The following is a 20962-nucleotide window of genomic DNA, read 5'->3' on the forward strand; positions in this document are numbered from 1 at the left end:
GTCCAGAGGATCCACTACCTGTCCTGCCGGTACGTGACATGAACTTTGCACGATATTCTAATTTTTCGAGTTTCACCTGCACATCCCAATTTATCACAGTGGATGCTGGATGCAGGGCGGTACATAAATATCATCAAAATTACTAGCGCAGATGGGAACAAAGCCTAATATACACCTCAGCTGCTGCAGAACATCATAATAGTGATAGTAGAACTACAAGTATGACTGACTCCTGACTAGTTTAGGCCTGTTTTACACTGCCGGCAGTAGTTCCGGCAAACTCTTCCAGCAGAGTATGGCCTGCCAGAGCTCTCTGGGTACAATGGAGTTAGCGGGCACTTCAATAACCTCTAGCAATCCCACATCCAGAGAGCTCCGGCAGGTTGTTCTCTGCCGGAACAGTTTGCTGGAACTACTGCTGGCAGTATAAATCAGGTGAAAATTAGCGGTTAATACATGGAGGGGTAAAAAAAAGGAGAGAACTACAACTCCCAGCATGTCCAGGCTGTTATTATGGAACACAAATTGACATTACAGGGAGAGGGTATAAGAGGAGCGAACTTCAACCCCCAGCATTACGAAACTGTTATTATACAGCATCAGTGGATATTATAAGAGGAGAGGACTACACCTCCCAGCATATCCAGGCTGTTATTATGGAACACAAATTGACATTAAAGGGAGAGGGTATAAGAGGAGCGAACTTCAACCCCCAGCATTACCAAACTGTTATTATACAGCATCAGTGGATATTATAAGAGGAGAGAACTACAACTTCCAGCATGCCCAGGATGTTCTTGTAGGGCATCAGTGAACATTACATAAAGGGAAATACAGTATTAGGTTATGGGCAATCCCAGGACACCACTCACCTCTCCTTCAGGCACACACAAAAGCTCCACCCCATGTAGTTTCCCTACATTTTCCTCTCCACTGCTGAGCTCCAGCTCCCTGCCCTGGTCACATGATGGTGACATCCTCACAGGTCCTTCAGCTGTAAAAGTACTGACTCTGTACTCTATATGGCTACCCTGCTCACATGCTGATGACATCATCGCAGGTCCTTCTGCACAGCTAGCTAGGTTTTCACAGCTAGCTATTTAAGTGCAATTGTGGGCAGGTTTCCCTGAAGGGTCAGGCCCCCTTCCTCCATGGGCCCCATAGCAGCTGCGTGGTCTGCCTCTACAAGAGGTACGCCACTGGCTAGATGATAAATGTGGTGCAGGAATGGAAACTGTTGTCTAACTGTATGTCAATTATAGGTTGGCTACTTGGCTAACCTTGATACAGACGTATCTTAGGCCATGTCTCTTTCCTGTGAAACCACACCCTTTCTTGTAAGCCACTCCCCTTTTGAGCAAATCAGAAAACCGCGGGGAAACCCTAGTGGCGCCAAATTGTGCCACATTTTAGACAGATTTTAGACCCTGAATCAGACACATTACAGATTCTGGGCCAATGTCTCTGGTCTTTCCATATATTACCGGTATATGAGTTCAATGAAATGACCATGTAGTACCACACTTTCTGCTGCAGAGGGAGCTGTAATCGCCAGAAACCAGATCCGCAGCAACTAGATGATTGCCGGTCAGGCTTCAGTAGTAATAGAGGTTTACTTCAGGAGACATCATCTTTCACATACCCTAATAGGGCAATTTAAAAGGGTGCTGTCTATATCTGACTATTATGATAATTATTATAATTATCATTATCACAATCCACAGGAATTTTACAGTGATCATAGTTCAAAGCAGGATATGTTCCAGCCTATTCTGTACAAATGATATTCTGGCTCTGTGTAATAGTTATTAACTAAGTAAACCAGCAATGTCAGGATGAGTTTCCATTCAGCTTTCTCTTCAGACTTGACTTCTGTAATATAAACCTTTTATGAGCGTTACATTTTCCACTATTTCAAAGCGAGAGTTTCCACACCCAAAGCCAAATCCCCTGAAGGTGTGAACATTAGATATTTCAACAAACTTTCTTATTCACACACATAGATTCTAATAATCCAGAGTAAACAATCCCACGTAATCGTGTATGAAGGCTAGTGCAAGCGGGGGATGGTAAACATAATAAATATCAAATGCTGGATTTCATTTAATTCAGATCCTACATTTTTCCTATTTCCATGCAGACTATAAGCTCTTGGGATCCAGGGTCTGATTTCTGTTCTTGATGTTTCCTAACCCTATTGATTCCTTGTTATATGCACCTTGTAATAAAGGGTAAAGTGTCAGTGTATCTTTTGGTGTCAGATCCGCATATGGAGATGGTAACCAGTAGCCAAAATCAGAGACATAAGTATAGGGGCTGGAGAGGTTGCAGTCATACATAGGCCCTGGTATCTGTGTGGCCTTGGTCTCTCTGTGACACATGAGTTGGTGCTAGGGATGAGTGAATCGACTTTGGATGGTACATCCAAAGTCGATTTGCTAAAAACTTGGTACCAAACTTGGGTTCGGTTCCAAGGTAACACTCGGAACCAAACCCAAGTTCGATACCAAGGTTTTTTTTACAGTAATAATTAGTTTCCGAAGTTATTACACAAATTCTTGCGCGACTTTGCAAAGTAATAACTTCGGCTCACCGGAGCCAATACATTCTAATACTGTACGGAGGGGATCATCCGAAGTCGATTCGCTCATCCCTAGTTGGCGCTATCAATGACTCAATATATATAATATATATATATATATATATATATATATATATATATATATATATATATAAAAAATATAATATAATAATTCATGTTGCAGAATTAGCATCAGAGCCCAGGAGCTTCAAGTTACTCCTCTGGCCAAAATCAGACTGGTCCCCCTGGTTCATGGTATTACACCCCATTATACTGGGACAGGATGGCATGGTTATTGTTCAGTACCCCAGAACAGCAAGCTTGCAAATGGTTCTCTGTTTATGCTTTGTATAATGCTTTGTATGTATTCCCAAAAGTTGTCAGCAGGTGGCACTGTTTAGATAATTATGCCCTGACTCAGCAGAGGGAATAAGCTTTTCCCTCGGAGGAGCTTTCTAGTCAGTATTGTATCTGTCACTTCGGAGGTTTAGCTCTGCCTGTGACGGGGCAGATGCTAGTTCAGTTTAGCTCCAGGAGAAATATCATTCCAGTTGAGAGAACACAAAGCCATGCATGCTAGCAAGGTATTTGCTGTCTGTGGTCGATATAGAGACTTGTGGGAGGATTAACAATCAACAGCACTTTTCATACTTAACCCCTTAGTGACCATATAGTACAGATAGTATTTTTTTTCTGTTTTAATACTTTTGTTCACTAAAACCCTTTTTTTTTTAAAGGAAGAAAATCTTTTTGCATTGCTGCTTCCCAAGACCCATAACTTTTTTTTATTTTTCTTTCTATAGAGTTGTATGTGGGATTGTAGTTTTCATTGGTATCATTTTCGAGTAACGGTACTTTCATATTAGCGGCAGGGGACTTCGGCAGGCTGTTCCGACGGGTGACGACTGCCGCTATGTCCCCATTGCCTATAATGGCGGCGGAGTTCCGGCGGTAGCATGGCAGCGCACGGTGAGAGGCAGCCGGACTAAAAGTACTGCATGTCGTACTTTTAGTCCGGCTGCCTCTCGCGCGCGCTGCTGTGCTGCCCCCATAACTCCGCCCCCGCCCCATTATAGTCAATGGGGATGGAGCGGCAGTCCGGGGGCACACGTGAACTAGTGGCAGGACGGATCCGACAGGCTGTTCACCCGCCGAAACAGCCTGCCGGATTCCCCTGCAGCTAGTGTGAAACTAGCCTAAATGACACTTTTTGATTGCTTATTATGTCTTTTCAGTCGCAACTAAGTATAAACTAGCAATTCTGTTTTTTTTACGGTGTTCACTGTAGGGGATCATTTTCATGATATTTATGTAGTGTGGGTTGTTACAGACGCGGCGATACTAAACATATGGGGGAGATTGTTTTTCGAATTTTTTTCATTGAAAAGCGCTTTTTTTTTTACTGGAATCCTTTTTATTTAATACATATTTTTTTTAACCACCTAATAGTCCCACAAGGGGACTATAACAGACATCATTTTGATTGATTTTAAAATACATTACACTATCCCTATACTGCATTGCGTTTTAATGTCAGTGCCATGACCAGCAGGCTGTGCCAGAAAGGCACAGCCTGCTGGAAACTACTCAAGGCTGGTTTGGGGCCTACATCAGACCCCAGCTAGGCTTTACACACATCAGCACCCCGCAATCGCATTTACAGGGTGACCATGGGAGACAGAGGGAGTCAGCGGCATGTAGCGTTAAACAACACAGATTGGCACCTCTGCCGGACCAGGCTGTTAGAGCATGAGCTGCCATGATGATGGCATGATGATTTCTTTCAGCCATCTCTTGTCTCTGAACAGTTTGACAGACATCTTAGTTTCCTACTTTGGCTACTTTCACATCTGCGTTTTCCTTTCCGGTTTTGAGATTCAGCAGAGAATCTCAAAACCAGAGGAAAACGCTTCAGTTTTGTCCCCATCCATTGTCAATGGGAACAAGACTGAATAAACCGGACCTGAGTGCACCAGAATGCATTCTGTTCTGTTTTGTTGCGTTCCCATGCCGGACACAAAACCGCTGCAAGCAATATTTTGGTGTGCGCCATGGGAAACTGTACTTGCTGGATCCGGCATCTAAAAACATGTAAGTCAATGGTCCCGGATCTGTTTTTTTCAGACCTGAAATCCTGCATGTTCAGTTTTGATATACGACCGGATCCATTCTGAACAGATGGAGCCAGTTGTATTATTCAAGTGGATGTGTAAAAAATAACTGCACCCAGCAAATAGTGTCCCTCACAGTAAGTGTTCCCCAAAAATAATTGTGCTAAGCCATTACCGTTTCCTCTCCTCTGGGGTTTGCAGCAATAGTTGCCCTCTCCTGTACCACATTGCTTAAAGGAGAGAAGGATGGCATGGTGTTCTATTTATTTCCCTTGATTACTTGCTAATGTTGGTGGGATGAGTTCTTTGTTCTCATGGGCCCCTTAACAGCTGTCTTGACCAGTTTTATGGTATAAATTTTCTTGAGGGCTCAAAGGAAAACATCACATGTCACCACGAAGACCAATCCCTATTTCCAGGACTTTATTAAGACACCTGAACTCCCTCCTGTAGCTTGTTTATTCACATTCCCCCTATTCCCGCTCCTGAAGCCAACTTGAACTCTGTGGACTCCATAGCAGCTGCATGTGCACCCAGGGTTGTACTTATCTATAGAGAACATTGTGGCCTGGAAAACCAAAAACAGTGAGCAGGTTTACTATTGAAAATGAGACAGTTTTTTTGGTGCATTTTGAGACACAAAAACTATTTTGTATCACATTTTGTTTTACACTCCTTTCTAAGCATTTTACCCCTCGTCTGACAAGGAGACATGGCTTCACGGGATAAGGCGTGTCTTCACGGGAAAAAGGGGGAGAGGTCTAAATTTTGGCTTATTTGTGGAGTGAAATACGCCAACGTATAGGTGGTGTAAACTTAGACAAGACATTTTGTTTTGGCGCGCAGACACATTTTTTTGGTGCCTGGACAAAAGTTTTGGTGCACAAATGGAATTCTAGTGTAAATTTGCGGAAGGACTTACAATACTCAAAATTTACAAAGGTCCATGCACCAAAATAGTAAATTTGTCTAACTGTGATTTGAATATTTAGACAGTTCAAAGTGCAAAACTATTAGTTGTGTGTGGCTTGAAACATCAGTACATCAGCATTTATGCCAGGCCAAGCTCCTAATGAGACCATCCTTTAGGCCTTTTATGGCTTACAGCAATCTTTATACACTGCAACATGCCCTATCAGCATAGTTACCATGTCAAAAGTGAGACATTTGATCCCTGTCTAGGGAGGAACATCCCCCAAAAGGCCACTTTTGGGTGGGGTTTACTTAATCCCTCCCTTCTTGAGGCCCAGTGTGTGAAATGGTCCAGAGAAAATTGGGGTTGTTGGAAAGCATGCCTATCTATTGTATTTTTCCTGACTTATGGGGTCCTCTAGAATGCAAAGCCAGGAAACGTTGCAAAACATTAATTGTAGAAAAGTCCCATGATGTCTTGATTCCAGCAACTTTCTTTTATTTGGGCAGCAAACCCGCATGGGAGGTGGAGTTTAGGCAGTTCACAAACTATGCCAGTGGTAGTATTCAGTTCAGTCACTCCAGAGTACATGCACAATACTTCCAATATGGAACATGGGATAACTAGCAGTAAGATGACTGATTCACAATACATACTATAGTTCTCACAACCGGGTGTATATCGTCCAACGGGTAGCTAGTCCTTGGTAAAAATGTGGTGGGTGCCTGAGGCGATGTCCTGTTTCCACCAGCAGTAAGGCCTGTTGCTATAGAAGAGTGATTGCACTTATTGTCTGACCTTTGGACCAGTACCCTAAAGTGGCCCTCAACAATCTTAATATTCTGTCCTTTTTCCTTCTTAGAGGATGGTAGTAGTTGTTGGGATGCAAAGATGAGGGTTCCTTGCAGCAGGTCTCACTTCTGCACATGCAGATGCATCCCTCCTCTTAGGGCTAATGGACACGACTGTGTTTTTTGTCCACATCTGATCTGTATTTTTTGCAGGTCAGATGAGGTCCATTCACTTGAATGCGGCTTCAAAAGATATGGACAGCACACCTCTCTGCATCCATGTGTCCATTCCGTGGCCCCGCAAAAAAAAACAGAACACGTCCTATTCTTGTCCGTTTTACATACAAAGATAGGGCCGCTCTGTAGAGGGCAGAATGTTCTGTTGTACAAAATGTGGAACGCAAACGGACTGTATCTGTGTTTTGTGGATCTGTAATTTGTGGATCATAAAAATGGCTACGGCTGTGTGCATGATCCCTTTGACAGCTTGAACTGAACTCTACAGCTCTTGATCCAGAAGAGAAGGTCCTGACTCCTCCCATTGAGCAGGGCAACATAACTAAAAGGTGTTCTCATTTCAGCATCACACAGAAAAAGTTCATTAACATTAAAACAATAGAAATTAATCCATAAGGTAGTATATTAACCAGTTGTCAGTAGACCTCTGGGGTACTGCATATGCTATTCTTAATCATGTATTTTTCACATTAACATTTTTTTTCTCAGGGGAATGCTACGTCACTGGACAATCACACTTTAAGAGCTTTGACAACAAGCAGTTTACCTTCAGCGGGATCTGTCATTACTTACTTGCAAAAGACATGGTGGATGCAACTTTCTCCGTGGCCATTGAAACTGTGCAGGTAACATACTGGATTAAATGGGATGTCTCATAGGGAGTGTTGGTGTGTTGATTGAGTAAGTGGACTGTTATATGGTTTCTTAAAGAAGACCTTCCTGATCATGTGGTCAAGGTGGCCTGCCAGGAAATTTGATTTGGGCCAAGATTCACATTGAGTCCTAGCTCAACAATGGTCATGAGGGACAGCAGAGACAAAAGCTGACCATATACATTAAATGTCCACTGTCCACTGATCAGGTTAATCAGAGGCTGTCTGGGGGAGAGAAAAAACATTTCCAGTGATCGTATACTTACTTATTTTTTGCACTTTCCTCCAATTCGCCCACTAATGAAGGTGTTAATACTGTTTTCAGCATTTCCAGTTCTCTCATGAAGACAACTCCTGTCCATATACCCCACTGAGGCATATTGATGTCATATAAATGGGTTGGGAGGGGGGTTCTTATGCTTGAAATCACCTTTTTAAGAGCTATGTGGACAAAAGCCATGGATGACCACAGATTTAACTAGATGCTATGTATTATTTCCTTTCCCTTTGCCCTTGAATCGGCTGGCCAGAGTAGGCTGCTGGCTCTGATGGGACAACCCCTTTAATAATGAACAGTCTATCTGGTGTTTGCAGTAAATACTGTTCTAGTGTTTTCCGCACATCTTGTCTCTGTTACTTACTGATGGATATTGTGCTGGGAAATCTATAGTAGGCTCATGCCAAGACAGATGGAAACATTGAGAAAGATCAAGCAAGATGTCCAAATCTTTACAATAACCAAACTGCCAAGTACACAGCTCCTTCTTGTGTCTATCTACGAATTCACATAATTACGTGATAATGTAGGAACCTATATAGGACTGGTAAAAGAGGCAGTATGGTGAACCTGTCCTTTGACTTTTAGAAATGATGGATACCTCATAGGAGTTGACGGTTGACATTGAGACAACCCTTGATATTTCTTATTTTGCAGATCCGGCAGACTTTTCCAGCTGGGAACAGCCTGCCAGATCCATCAGCGCCGGGCATATGCAGGAGTATTTAAACTCTGTATCAGAAAAACAAAGCTTTGACTTAAATAAGTATGATGTTAAACCGCTGAGATTTTCATGTATCCCGACAGCTTTCCTATGAATATAAATCTTAAGCTTCCAAAGACTTTCAAAAACCATCTTGTGTTTTCAGAATTATTTGACCTATCATCAGCTGGTGGAGTATTGTAAGAAGGACTTGCATCAAAGGCTAGTTTCACACTAGCATTTAACATCTCCTGCAGGCTATTCTGGCAGAAAGCAGCTTGCCAGAGATGTCCGGATCTGGGTGCTACCTGACACCTGCCTGCCCCATTCACTATAATGGAGACCGGTGGAGATCTGGCTGCAACACAGCAAACATGTCAACAATCAGCTGGACGCAAACCGTTGCGATTCTCTGCATATTTGTCGGGTTGTAGCCAGATCTCCGACAGTCCCCATTATAGTGAATGGGGCAGGCAGGTGTCAGGTAGCACCCAGATCCGGACATCTCTGGCAAGCTGCTTTCTGCCAGAATAGCCTGCAGGAGATGTTAAATGCTAGTGTGAAAATAGCCTTTGATGCAAGTCCTTCTTACAATACTCCACCAGCTGATGATAGGTCAAATAATTCTGAAAACACAAGATGGTTTTTGAAAGTCTTTGGAAGCTTAAGATTTATATTCATAGGAAAGCTGTCGGGATACATGAAAATCTCAGCGGTTTAACATCATACTTATTTAAGTCAAAGCTTTGTTTTTCTGATACAGAGTTTAAATACTCCTGCATATGCTAAGATTTAAAGGGACAACACACCATTAAATCTAAGCCAGCTCCAGTTGTATGTGGACCATTGGTCAATGAAGTCAGAGTTGGCCACCTATTTACTTCACCCTATGCTTGACAAACACAGAGTATTTTTACACATACCTTAATAGGCCTGCAAGCCCAATGAGCCTTGTTCCCTCCCTAGCTTTGCTGATGCTGGTCCTGTTCAACATACTAAACATTTTGCCATTTTGTTTGATATTTTCCATGCTCTTGTTTGTATTACTATGCTTTATCGTGAAGGACCCATATTTGATTTTGCTTTGTGGCCCTATTACATACATATCTGTAAGGCCCCTTTCACACGGGCAAGTATTCCGCGCGGATGCGATGCGTGAGTTAAACGCATTGGACCCGCACTGAATCCCGACCCATTCATTTCTATGGGGCTGTGCACACGAGTGGTGATTTTCACGCATCACTTGTGCATTGCGTGAAAATCGCAGCATGCTCCTCTTTGTGCGTTTTTCATGTAACGCAGGCCCTTAGAAATAAATGGGGTTGCGTGAAAATCGCAAGCATCCGCAAGCAAGTGCGGATGCGGTGCGATTTTCGCACACGGTTGCTAGGAGATCATTATTATTTTCCCTTATAACATGGTTATAAGGGAAAATAATAGCATTCTGAATACAGAATGCATAGTAAAATAGGGCTGGAGGGGTTAAATTTTTAATAATTAAACTCACCTTAATCCACTTGCTCGCGCAGCCCGGCTTCTCTTCTGTCTCCTTCTTTGCTGATTGCAGGAAAAGGACCTGTGGTGACGTCACTCCGGTCATCACATGGTCCGTCACATGATCTTTTACCATGGTGATGGATCATGTGACGGACCATGTGATGACCGGAGTGACGTCACCACTGGTCCTTTTCCTGCAATCAGCAAAGAAGGAGACAGAAGAGAAGCCGGGCTGCGCGAGCAAGTGGATTAAGGGGAGTTTAATTTTTTTTACATTTTTTTTTTAACCCCTCCAGCCCTATTTTACTATGCATTCTGTATTCAGAATGCTATTATTTTCCCTTATAACCATGTTATAAGGGAAAATAATACAATCTACAGAACATCGATCCCAAGCCTGAACTTCTGTGAAGAAGTTTGGGTTTGGGTACCAAACATGCGCGATTTTTCTCACGCAAGTGCAAAGCGCATTACAATATTTTGCACTCGCGCGCACCCGCACCTTTTCCCGCAACGCCCGTGTGAAAGAGGCCTTAGGGCTGCAGTTGCACCTTGGCCAAACTAATTTAGATTGTATAGATCATAAACAAAATTTGACATTTTCATGCTGTTAAAGAACTAACCAGTAAGGATTTATGAAATTTCACAGTATGGTGCCACCTAGTGGTCAAAAGCTTATAACTATGTGCAAATCCACCTGATGAGCTGAGCAATGGAGGACACCCATGCTCAATCCTTCTGCCCCCATACCAAGTTTTGATCCTCTTTAGAAATCACTCTGCCCTGGATTTACAAATTTTTAAGATTTGACTATTTAAAAGTTTGTTTAGTTATATGTCCATGTTCCTTGCTTTTCTTTAGTGTGCAGATGACCCTGATGCTGTGTGCACCAGATCAGCCACTGTGCGTCTCCTGGACATGCATAATATTACATTGAAACTGAAACATGGGGGAGGAGTCTCCATAGACGGACAGGACATCATGCTTCCTTTGCTGCACGGTACTAACCTATTACAGCACAATATTATACAGATGTAGCAATCGTCATCTTAAGTAAACAATAGCTATAATAACAATAATATAGGTTTATACATTTTTGCTATTTTCAATTTTTTTCTAGTTTTTGTGTGTATGTGTAGTATGAAATCAGAAGAAAAAAGTCATTATTATACCAGTTTTGCAATCAGATTGAGGCATTCTGCCCTGTGGAAGGTGGAAGAGCAGTCTGCGTAGAAATGCATTAACATGGAAAATGTCATTAAGGCTTGTTCTTTGACTTCTCTCAAACAAAAAGCTGGATGGAATATGTGATACTTACAAGTAATGTAATTGAATTCTTAACAGGTTCCCTTCGGATCCAGACAACAGCTTTATCATCAGTACGTCTCTCATATCGGGAGGATCTACAGATTGATTGGGATGGTCATGGAAAACTGATCATTAAGGTACGGAACACCACTTGTCCTTGCAGGCTTCTCCTTATAGACCTAACCTATGTAATTTTCTGTGGACTGCCAACATAGCTGCTGTAATGAAGGATTCTAGTGTGGCCAGTAAAGGGAAATCTAGTTCTCCAGAGAGCAACCCTATACCTGTAGTCAGTGGTGGTCCTCCTTATGACCGATTTGTCCCTGTAATTTTTTTATCCCTAATTATTAGAAAGTTCGGTTGATAAATATGGGTATTTTACATTTTCCCCCTGCTGGGATCCAAGTGTTTAACTATGAGAAAAGCTGACCATGAGGGTTCAATTCCCCTGAAGTACCACCACAGGGAAAACGAAATGCAGTGGCTGAGTTGGTGTGGCCCCAACACTACGTTAAGTCCTCTGGATAACTTTGAGGTGTCACCGTGTGTTGCTGCTTTCCAGACAGGATGATACGGCGTAGTGCACTCCAATGGGAAATAAGTCCAGAGAGTCAGGGTCTGCAGTAAACTAGTGTGCTTCTTTAGTGGAGGAACTCAAGTGCAAAACAATAAAGGCAATGCACTGAGCTGGCAGAAAATGTTTTATGTGCTGAGGAAAGCCCTGAGCTAGCTGTCCCTCTTTTTTTCAGAAGGCTGTCTCCCTGGCCAAAGGCTGGTGGTCCAGGGTCTGTGGGTCAGTCATCTGCCTGGCTCCCTGGTCACAGGGCAGGTGACCCAGGATCTGTGGAAGAGTATCCCCGTCTCAGTGTCTTTTTCTGGTCACTCATGCAGTCTGGCAGAATCGCTTTTACGAAGTACTGGCCCCTATCTGCAGACTGGCTGAATATTTTCTACTAAACAATGATCCCTATCTGGAGACAACTAGGGGCTCTGACTGCTCTGCTTATATAAAATGTCTGGCTGAAATAGAACCTTCTAGTGGGAGGGGTGGAGTGGATAAGCACAGCTTAAACAGAAACATTGTTAGAATGTTCAGTGCAAGCCTATGGGAATGACTAAGCAGTTTTTCCAAACATAAACAAGTCTTCAGACGTAAACAACAGAGCTAAACCAGACAGTGTGTCTGTTTTTTCCCTCCAAAAATCTGCATAGGTAGAAAAGTTTCTCAGTATTAGCTAGCTGTGCATTAACCCTTTACACAGTGCAGTGCAGCTATAGTGTAATATATATTATTAATATATAGTGTAATATAGTGTAGTGCATATGAACAGGATATATTAACAATATGAAACAGAATAAGTGCACACAACAGCATAAATCACAGTGCAAGTTAACCCTTCAAAGTGCAATAAAGTAGGAAGTTGATAGCTTTGCATAGTAGCAATAGGGGTGAAGGCCCACAAATATCAAAAGTACCCTTGCTCCAGGGCACTACATAAGCATTACACATTGTCCATTCAAATCAATAGGTTGCTTGTGTAATGCAGGATAGATCCTTTAGACTGGAAAATGCTCTTTGTAACTGCTGTCCAATCTGAACAAGTTGAGGATCCTGAACACGGGACCCATGAAAAGGGTACATACATTTTTTAACTGGACAACCCCTCTAAAATCTCATTACAGCTTTCTCCAGTTTTTGCTGAATCCACTAGTGGCCTTTGCGGGAACTATAATGGAAATCAAGGTGATGACTTCCTTACACCTTCAGGAATTGTTGAGGCCAGTGTTGAAGACTTTGGAAATTCTTGGAAACTAAACGGTGACTGTGCAGATCTGATTAAACAAGACACTGATCCATGTAGTCTGAACCCCAGAAGAGGTAAGTGTCTTCGAACATAGTAACCCTAGAATCAACTTGATCAGCGGAGTCAAAACAAGTTGTCTAAAGTAGGTACCCAATTTATAATTTGTAAATTAGTCACACATTTGATATCATAAGGCTGTATTGAAATTTTGGTCAGGATATTTGTCAGCCAGAATTAAGTAGCGTATTGCACTATTTTGTGCAGTAAAAATGGAAAGTTGATGGCAAAGTTACAGGCCCGTGTGTGATTATAGAGGACACTGTTTATGTAGGACAATGTGCCACTTATTATAGGTAAGGGTACTGTGAATAGAACTGTTTACGGAGAATGGCACTCTAATTGTCACTATGTATAGATAAAGGCACTATAATTGTCACTATGTATAGATAAAGGCACTCTAATTGTCACTATTTATGGAGAAAGGGACTCTGATGGTCACTATGTATGGAGAAAGGCACTCTGATGGTCACTATATATATATAGAGAAAGGCACTCTGATGGTCACTATGTATAGAGAATGCCACTCTGATGGTCACTATATATATATATATAGAGAAAGGCACTCTGATGGTCACTATGTATAGAGAATGCCACTCTGGTGGTTACTTTGTATGGAAAAAGGCACTCTGATGGTCACTATGTATAGAGAATGCCACTCTGGTGGTTACTATGTATGGAAAAAGGCACACTGATGGTCACTGTGTATGGAGAAAGGCACTCTGATGGTCACTATGTATAGAGAATGCCACTCTGGTGGTTACTATGTATGGAAAAAGGCACACTGATGGTCACTGTGTATGGAGAAAGGCACTCTGATGGTCACTATATATAGAGAAAGGCACTCTGATGGTCACTATGTATGGACAAAGGCACTGTGATGGTCACTATGTATGGACAAAGGCACTCTGGTGGTTACTATGTATGGGAAAAGGCACACTGATGGTCACTGTGTATGGAGAAAGGCACTCTGATGGTCACTATATATAGAGAAAGGCACTCTGATGGTCACTATGTATGGACAAAGGCACTCTGATGGTCACTATGTATAGAGAATGTCGCTCTGATGGTCACTATGTATGGAGAAAAGCACACTGATGGTCACTATGTATAGAGAATGGCACACTGATGGTCAATATGTATGCAGAAAGGCACTAATTGTTCTCACTGTTTATACGAGAGATTGTTGTGGTTGTCACTAATAATTTGTCTGTCACTATTTATCATATTATTTATCACTATATACCAGGGCACTGTGGGTGTCATTGTTTGTGGTGAAGTACAAAAATAAAAGTTGACAACCCTGGTTAGAATCTGCTACAGTACATAACCATTTGTTATATCTATCAAGGCTCCCGTAAACATTATACCAATGTGAGCAGACCCTTTTACGAAAATTTCTACATCTCCTTCACTTGTCATTGTCCCTATGCTGACCAAACCCATAGAATCTGCTGTCAACACTTGTCTACATGCCAAAATAAATGTCATATTGTGACCATGTCTTTACTGATGCCTTTATAGCCAGATATGCAGAGGAAGCCTGCTCCACCCTCATGGAGTACACATTCCAGCCGTGTCACAGTGAGGTCAACCCCCTGCCATATCTGAAGAATTGCCGCTATGACGTTTGCTCTTGTTCTGATGGGAAGGAATGTATGTGTTCTGCCATTTCGACCTATGCCATGGTCTGCTCCAGGAAAGGCGTTCTCATTGAGTGGAGGTCACCTGAATTTTGCTGTAAGTAGAGTTTAGTTTTTGTGATCGTCTCTGAAAAGGGGGACTGGTTACGAAGGAAAAAAATCGGTCTCAGGTCTTATGGAGTCCAACCATCAAAATTGGGCAATAATACATACTTCCTTTGCTGGATATGTAGGGAGTAGTTGGTAGATGACAGCTATTCCATTCTTTACTGACTGTGGAGGAAGGGGTTGGGGATAATGGTCAATAATATGTGAGTCCCTTTTAATTAGTGGGTGTAACCACAACTATTGCTAGCAGGTGCAGAAACTGCAGCATACAACTGCCTAATCTACATAGACAACCATTCAAAAATGTTGCAGTGCAGAGGCCAGTTACTTCCATTGCAGCTGCGTCATTAGATGCCACTATTCCAATAATTTGTGCTCATTTGTACCCTTCTGGACCTTCCCTGACCAACTGTAAGACTAAGAGCAATAGCCCAGCCTAGAAGTAGTGGTAGGTCATACAGGCTCACAGAATGGGATTGCTGAGCGCTAAGGCCTCTTTCACACTTGCGTTGTCCGGATCCGGCGTGTACTCCACTTGCCGGAATTACACTCCGGATCCGGAAAAACGCAAGTGTACTGAAAGCATTTGAAGACGGAACCGTCTTCCAAATGCTTTCAGTGTTACTATGGCACCCAGGACGCTATTAAAGTCCTGGTTGCCATAGTAGGAGCGGGGAGCGGGGGAGCGGTATACTTACAGTCCGTGCGGCTCCCGGGGCGCTCCAGAATGACGTCAGAGCGCCCCATGCGCATGGATGACGTGATCCATGCGATCACGTGATCCATGCGCTTGGGGCGCCCTGACGTCACTCTGGAGCGCCCGGGGAGCCGCACGGACGGTAAGTACACTGCTCCCCCGCTCCCCGCTACACTTACCATGGCTGTCAGGACTTTAGCGTCCCGGCAGCCATGGTAACCACTCTGAAAAAGCTAAATGTCGGCTCCGGCAATGCGCCGAAACGACGTTTAGCTTAAGGCCGGATCCGGATCAATGCCTTCCAATGGGCATTAATTCCGGATCCGGCCTTGCGGCAAGTGTTCCGGATTTTTGGCCGGAGCAAAAAGCGCAGCATGCTGCGGTATTTTCTCCGGCCAACAAACGTTCCGTACCGGAACTGAAGACATCCTGATGCATCCTGAACGGATTACTCTCCATTCAGAATGCATTAGGATAATCCTGATCAGGATTCTTCCGGCATAGAGCCCCGACGACGGAACTCTATGCCGGAAGACAATAACGCAGGTGTGAAAGAGCCCTAAGAGAACACTTTCTGTTCAACTGCGTAGTAAAGTTTGACATATGAAGAATAATGAGTCAAACTACAAAGGAGATCTTAAAAGGGGTTGTGCCACAAACAATATTCTACATTTTTAGAACCAATACCTTGATCTGAATACTTTTGTAACTGCATGTAATAAAAAAATTTGGATAGTCACTAAAATTCAGTAAAATGTATCTCTTTAGTGCCTCCTGTTGTTTGGTCTTTTCCTTATTTCTTGTCCACCTCACTTTGGTGGTTGCACACGCTTAGTTTGAATCAACTGTCACCAGCCATATCTTCTGTTAGAAGCTGTGGCAGTTACAGTGAAAGAGCAACAGCAGAAAGGACATGTCCCCTGAGAAAGGACATGTCCCCCTGAGCTGCCAGCCTGAAATACAGTGACATATGAAAGTTTGGGCACACCTGGTCAAATTACTGTTACTGTGAACAGTTAAGCAAGTTGAAGATGAAATGATCTCCAAAAGGCCCAAAGTTAAAGATAAAACACACTTTTCAACATTTTAAGCAATTTTTATGTATTATTTTGGTTTTATACACTTTTAGATTGAAAAAAGGAAAGGTGTACCTTGCAAAAGTATGGGAACCCAAGGAGTTTTGAGTGCTAAGATAACTTTGAGCGAGGTCTCAGACCTTAAATAGCCTATTAAGGCTTGTTCACGATCATCTTTAGGAAATTAGAAAGCTTTATAAATACCCAGACTCCTCTAACCTGGTCCCAAAAAACGGCAGCCATGGGTTCTTTTAAGCTACTGCGTAACACTCTGAAAATGAAAATGGTTGACACCCACAAAGCAGGAGAAGGCTATAAGAAGATAGCAAACCATTTTCAGGTAGCCAGTTTGAAATGTAATTAAGAATTGGCAATTAACAGGATCAAGGTCAAGAGAAAGTCTGGAAGACCAGTTGCTCATAGGATTGGTAGAAAGGCAAATCAGAACCCCCGCTTGACTAAAAAAGACCTTCAGGAAGATTTAGCAGACTCTGGATTTGTGGTACAGTGTTCTACTGTTCAGCAACACCTGCTGAAATATGGCATTCATGGAAGAGTCATCAGAAGAAAACCTCTCCTGCGTCCTCATGAAATTCAGCATAAGAGGTTTGCAAAAGAACATCTAAACAAGCCTGATGCATTTTTGAAACAAGTCCTATGGACCAATGAGGTTAAAATAGAACTGTTTGGCCACAATGTTTGGAGAAAAAAGGGCACAGAATTTCATGAAAAGAACACCTATCCAACCATTAAGCATGAGGGTAGATCAATAATGCCTTGGGCTTGTGTGGCAGCCAATGGAACGGAGAATATTTCACGGGTGGAGGGAGGAATGGATTCAATGAAATTCCAGCAAATTCTGGAAGCAAACATAACACCAACTGTAAAAAAGCTGAAGTTGAAAACAGGATGGCTTCTTCAAATGGACAATGATCTTAAACACACCTCAAAATCCACATTAAACTACTTCAAAAGGCGCAAGCTGAAGGTTTTACCATGGCCCTCACAAACCCCTAATCTGAACATCATTGAAAATCTAAGGAAAGACCTCAAAAGAGCAGTGCATGTAAGAGGGCCCAGGGATCACACAGAACTGGAAGACTTTTGCAAAGAAGAATGGATTAAAATCCTTCACACAAGAATTGAAAAAAGCGTTTACAAGCTGTGGTACTTGCCAAAGGGGGTGCTACTAGGTACTAACCATGCAGGGGGCCCAAAGTTTTGCTCCGGGCCCTTTTCCTTTTTTGTTATTATGAAACTGTAAAAGATGAAACAAAAAAATTGTTTTTTATTAAAATACAAAGGGAATTTGTCATCTTTAACTTTATGCCTTTGGGAGATCTTTTCATCTTCAACTTCCTTAACTGTTCACACAGTAACAGTGATTTTGACCAGGGTGCCCAAACTTTGCAAGCCACTGTAAATATTGCAAAGCAACTGGAGCAATGAATGGGGAGATTTCTGATTCATTTTTTACACCAATCATGTCATAACCCCTTTAAAGAGTTTCCCCTTACTATTAACCTTTATCCCCCTATTCATCAGTGTGGATCCTGGTAGTCAGAGTGTGGCCTACTTCTTACAAGTCTGAGGGAGATATGGAAGCAGATGAGCATGCTCACTAAACTGTTACCATATCTATCTCATAGACTTGTAGTGAGCGGGTTGAGAGTGCTCATGCTTGATCTCCACTCCAACCTGCTATGGGAAAAGCAGCACAATAATTTAGGGAAGGCTCCATATAAAACAATTTGATGTAGAAAGGTTTGACCATACTCTACAGAGCTCTGACCTTAAACCATTTGACCACCTTTCAGATGAACTTGCCAACTGCAGTCTAGGCCCCATCACCTGTATCTTAGTAAGCCCAGCTGTATCTTCTATATCATTCCAATGTTGTATTTTCCAGCAATCAGATGTTCTGAAGGGAAGATTTACCAGCAGTGCGGAAGTCCCTGTAACCAGACCTGCAGATCATTGTCTCATCCTGACAGCAACTGCAGAGAGTTCTGTATGGAAGGATGTTACTGCCCCCCTGGACTGTACACCAATGAGTTTGGAGAATGTGTTCCCAAGTCCGAGTGCTCATGTTATTATGATGGGGAGTTATTTCAACCAGATGATGTGTTCTCAGATCACCATTCTATGTGGTAAGTGCTCCTATAGACACTTACAAAGTGTCTTAGTTTAGAACCATGGACATTTATATCTGAAGGTTTGTCATTTTGTAAATCCTATGGCACATTATCAGTCTCTCCTTACATCTCTGTTTTAGTAAAAAGTAATATTTTTCATAAAAATATCAATTTGCGTCTTTTCTTAGAATCAGCATTACGTGGTTCCTCTGTTGTTCCTACTAGAAGTTTATGAATAAATTGACAACTGGGTTTTACCAGTGGGGTGTGTGTCTGTAATACTCCAACCAGTGAGGCCAGTATCAGTTTCAAGAAAATTAGTAACACGGAGCTATGAGAAAAGATGCTTCAGAGATTTTATTACTAGTAGTTACTGAAACAGACCTGTCAGGAGAGTTCTCTTTAAATCATATTTCCACCTCAAACCCCAGTTTACATATGGAATTAATATACATAGAAAGTTGAGGCCATATGTAAATCGAACTGCTCCCTACTGTTAGGACTGCCACTTGGCAACAAGCTTGCTGACTGTTTCCAGTAACAACCAGCAGAATTGTGAATGCAGCTCTGCAATATAATACAGGATGTAACTCAAGATCAGTACAAGATAAGTAATATCGTGTGTACAAAGTGACTCAACTTTTTATGTAATGCATATTCATTTCATAAAGCAGAAATTCAGACTTCAGACTTTAATAAATGTAATAAAGCTAACAGTAAGAATCCACTCCTTTGCAAAGCAGCTTTTAGGAGGCATTAGGGGTCTCCACTTGTCTACATATGCATGAAACATGATTTAGTACTGGCACAAGACTGCTGTACTATAGCGACATCTAGTGGCCATATCTAATACTTGCATTTAATAACAACATTCTCAGGAAAGGGAGTTCCCTTTTTCAACTAAAGGTGGCCTGGTGCCAGATGCAGGGGAAATTTATTATTACATAACAGGTATCTAAATGTCTGAAAATGTAGCATGGACAATCTGGGCCTGCCAGAGGAAGAGCCTCTGGTTGGGAGCAACTCTCCTCTGCTGCTGATGTTAGATGTTAGAATGTGCTCTTACTGCATCCCCTCTATGGTGTCCTTATGTTCTAATAGGATACTTGGAAATTAGGATATATGGAGATTCTCTTCATCAAGATTATATACTGTACAGCACTGAATAATATGTTGGTGCTTTAGGATGTAGTCACATATGGCAGCAGTGAATCATACCACAAGTCTTTGGTGTAGTGGGGAAATCCACTGTGAAAATCTGTAGCTTTTCCTTAAGATGATAACAGCTTTCTTCTTAATTTTTTTTTTTCCATTGGGATTTTTCAGCCACACATGGATTTGGTTTTCAAAACCCCTTTCACAAGTATCCGCACTGCAGATCAGCAGCAGTTCTGCAGGGTGTGAACGTAGTCAAAATAATAAATAGATCATATAATAGTGTTTTATCTCATTTCCAGCTACTGTGAGAATGGACTGATGCATTGCACTTCGAATGATGTACCAGGAGCCTATTATGCAGATGCCTTTTTCAGCCAGTCTGCCAGAGGTGAGTGACTGCAACTATACTGTAAACCAGTATCAAACAAGTATGGATCACGGGCAACATCACAGATGAAACACAGGAAAGCTGCTCTCAGTCGGTCTATAGTCTAGTGTAAACACTGTGGTTAGGGATGAGCCGAACCCAAACTTTTTGGGTTTGGTGTTCTGGTGGTGTAGGAATTCCGTTATGGATTCCGTTATAACACAGAAAACAAAGTCCTGCATAATAGAAACCAGACGGATCCGTTATGCTTGGCCATAGACTTCTATTATGATGGATCTAAACGGAATGCCTCTTAAAGGCTTCTGTTTTGCATTCCATCTACGAATTCCATTATATTCCGTTATAACGGAATCCATAACAGAATTCTTACACCACCCGAACACCAAACCCGAACCTTTAAAGTTCGGGTTCACTTATCCCTAGCTGTGGTCAGTCCAGATTCTAGTGTAAATGCTGTGGTCAATCTGTACTGTGGTGAAAATGCTGCGGTCAGTACGTAATCTGGTGTAAACACTGTGGTCAGTCAGTCCAAGTCCATAGTTTGGTGTAAATGTTGTGGTCTGTCAATCCGTAATCTGGTGTAAATGCTGTGGTCAGTCAGTCCATAGTCTGGTCAGGTGTAAACGCTGCTGTCAGTCAGTCCATAGGTTCGTGTAAATGCGGTCAGTCAGTACATAGTCTGGTGTAGAAGCTGCAATCAGTCCATAGATTTGTGTAAACATTGTGGTCAGTCAGTCCGTAGTCTGATGTAAACATTGTGGTCAGTCAGTCCATAGTCTGGTGTAGAAGCTGCAGTCAGTTCATAGTCTTGTGTAAATGCAGTC

At 42.3% G+C, this 20962-nt stretch overlaps 1 protein-coding gene across 1 annotated transcript in view; it reads left to right on the forward strand.

Moving 5' to 3' along the window:
• The window catches only part of VWF (von Willebrand factor), a 214419-nt gene that overhangs the window by 56667 nt on the left and 136790 nt on the right, over window positions 1–20962 (forward strand). The window contains exons 11-17 of the mRNA XM_040439200.1: window positions 7123–7259; window positions 10625–10763; window positions 11108–11208; window positions 12755–12950; window positions 14458–14673; window positions 18367–18607; window positions 20050–20138. Of these exons, the coding sequence (XP_040295134.1) occupies window positions 7123–7259; window positions 10625–10763; window positions 11108–11208; window positions 12755–12950; window positions 14458–14673; window positions 18367–18607; window positions 20050–20138 (1119 nt within the window). The remainder of the gene's footprint in view (window positions 1–7122; window positions 7260–10624; window positions 10764–11107; window positions 11209–12754; window positions 12951–14457; window positions 14674–18366; window positions 18608–20049; window positions 20139–20962) is intronic.

This window comes from Bufo bufo, chromosome 1 (assembly GCF_905171765.1).
Source record: "Bufo bufo chromosome 1, aBufBuf1.1, whole genome shotgun sequence".
Classification (NCBI taxonomy): Eukaryota; Metazoa; Chordata; class Amphibia; order Anura; family Bufonidae; genus Bufo; species Bufo bufo.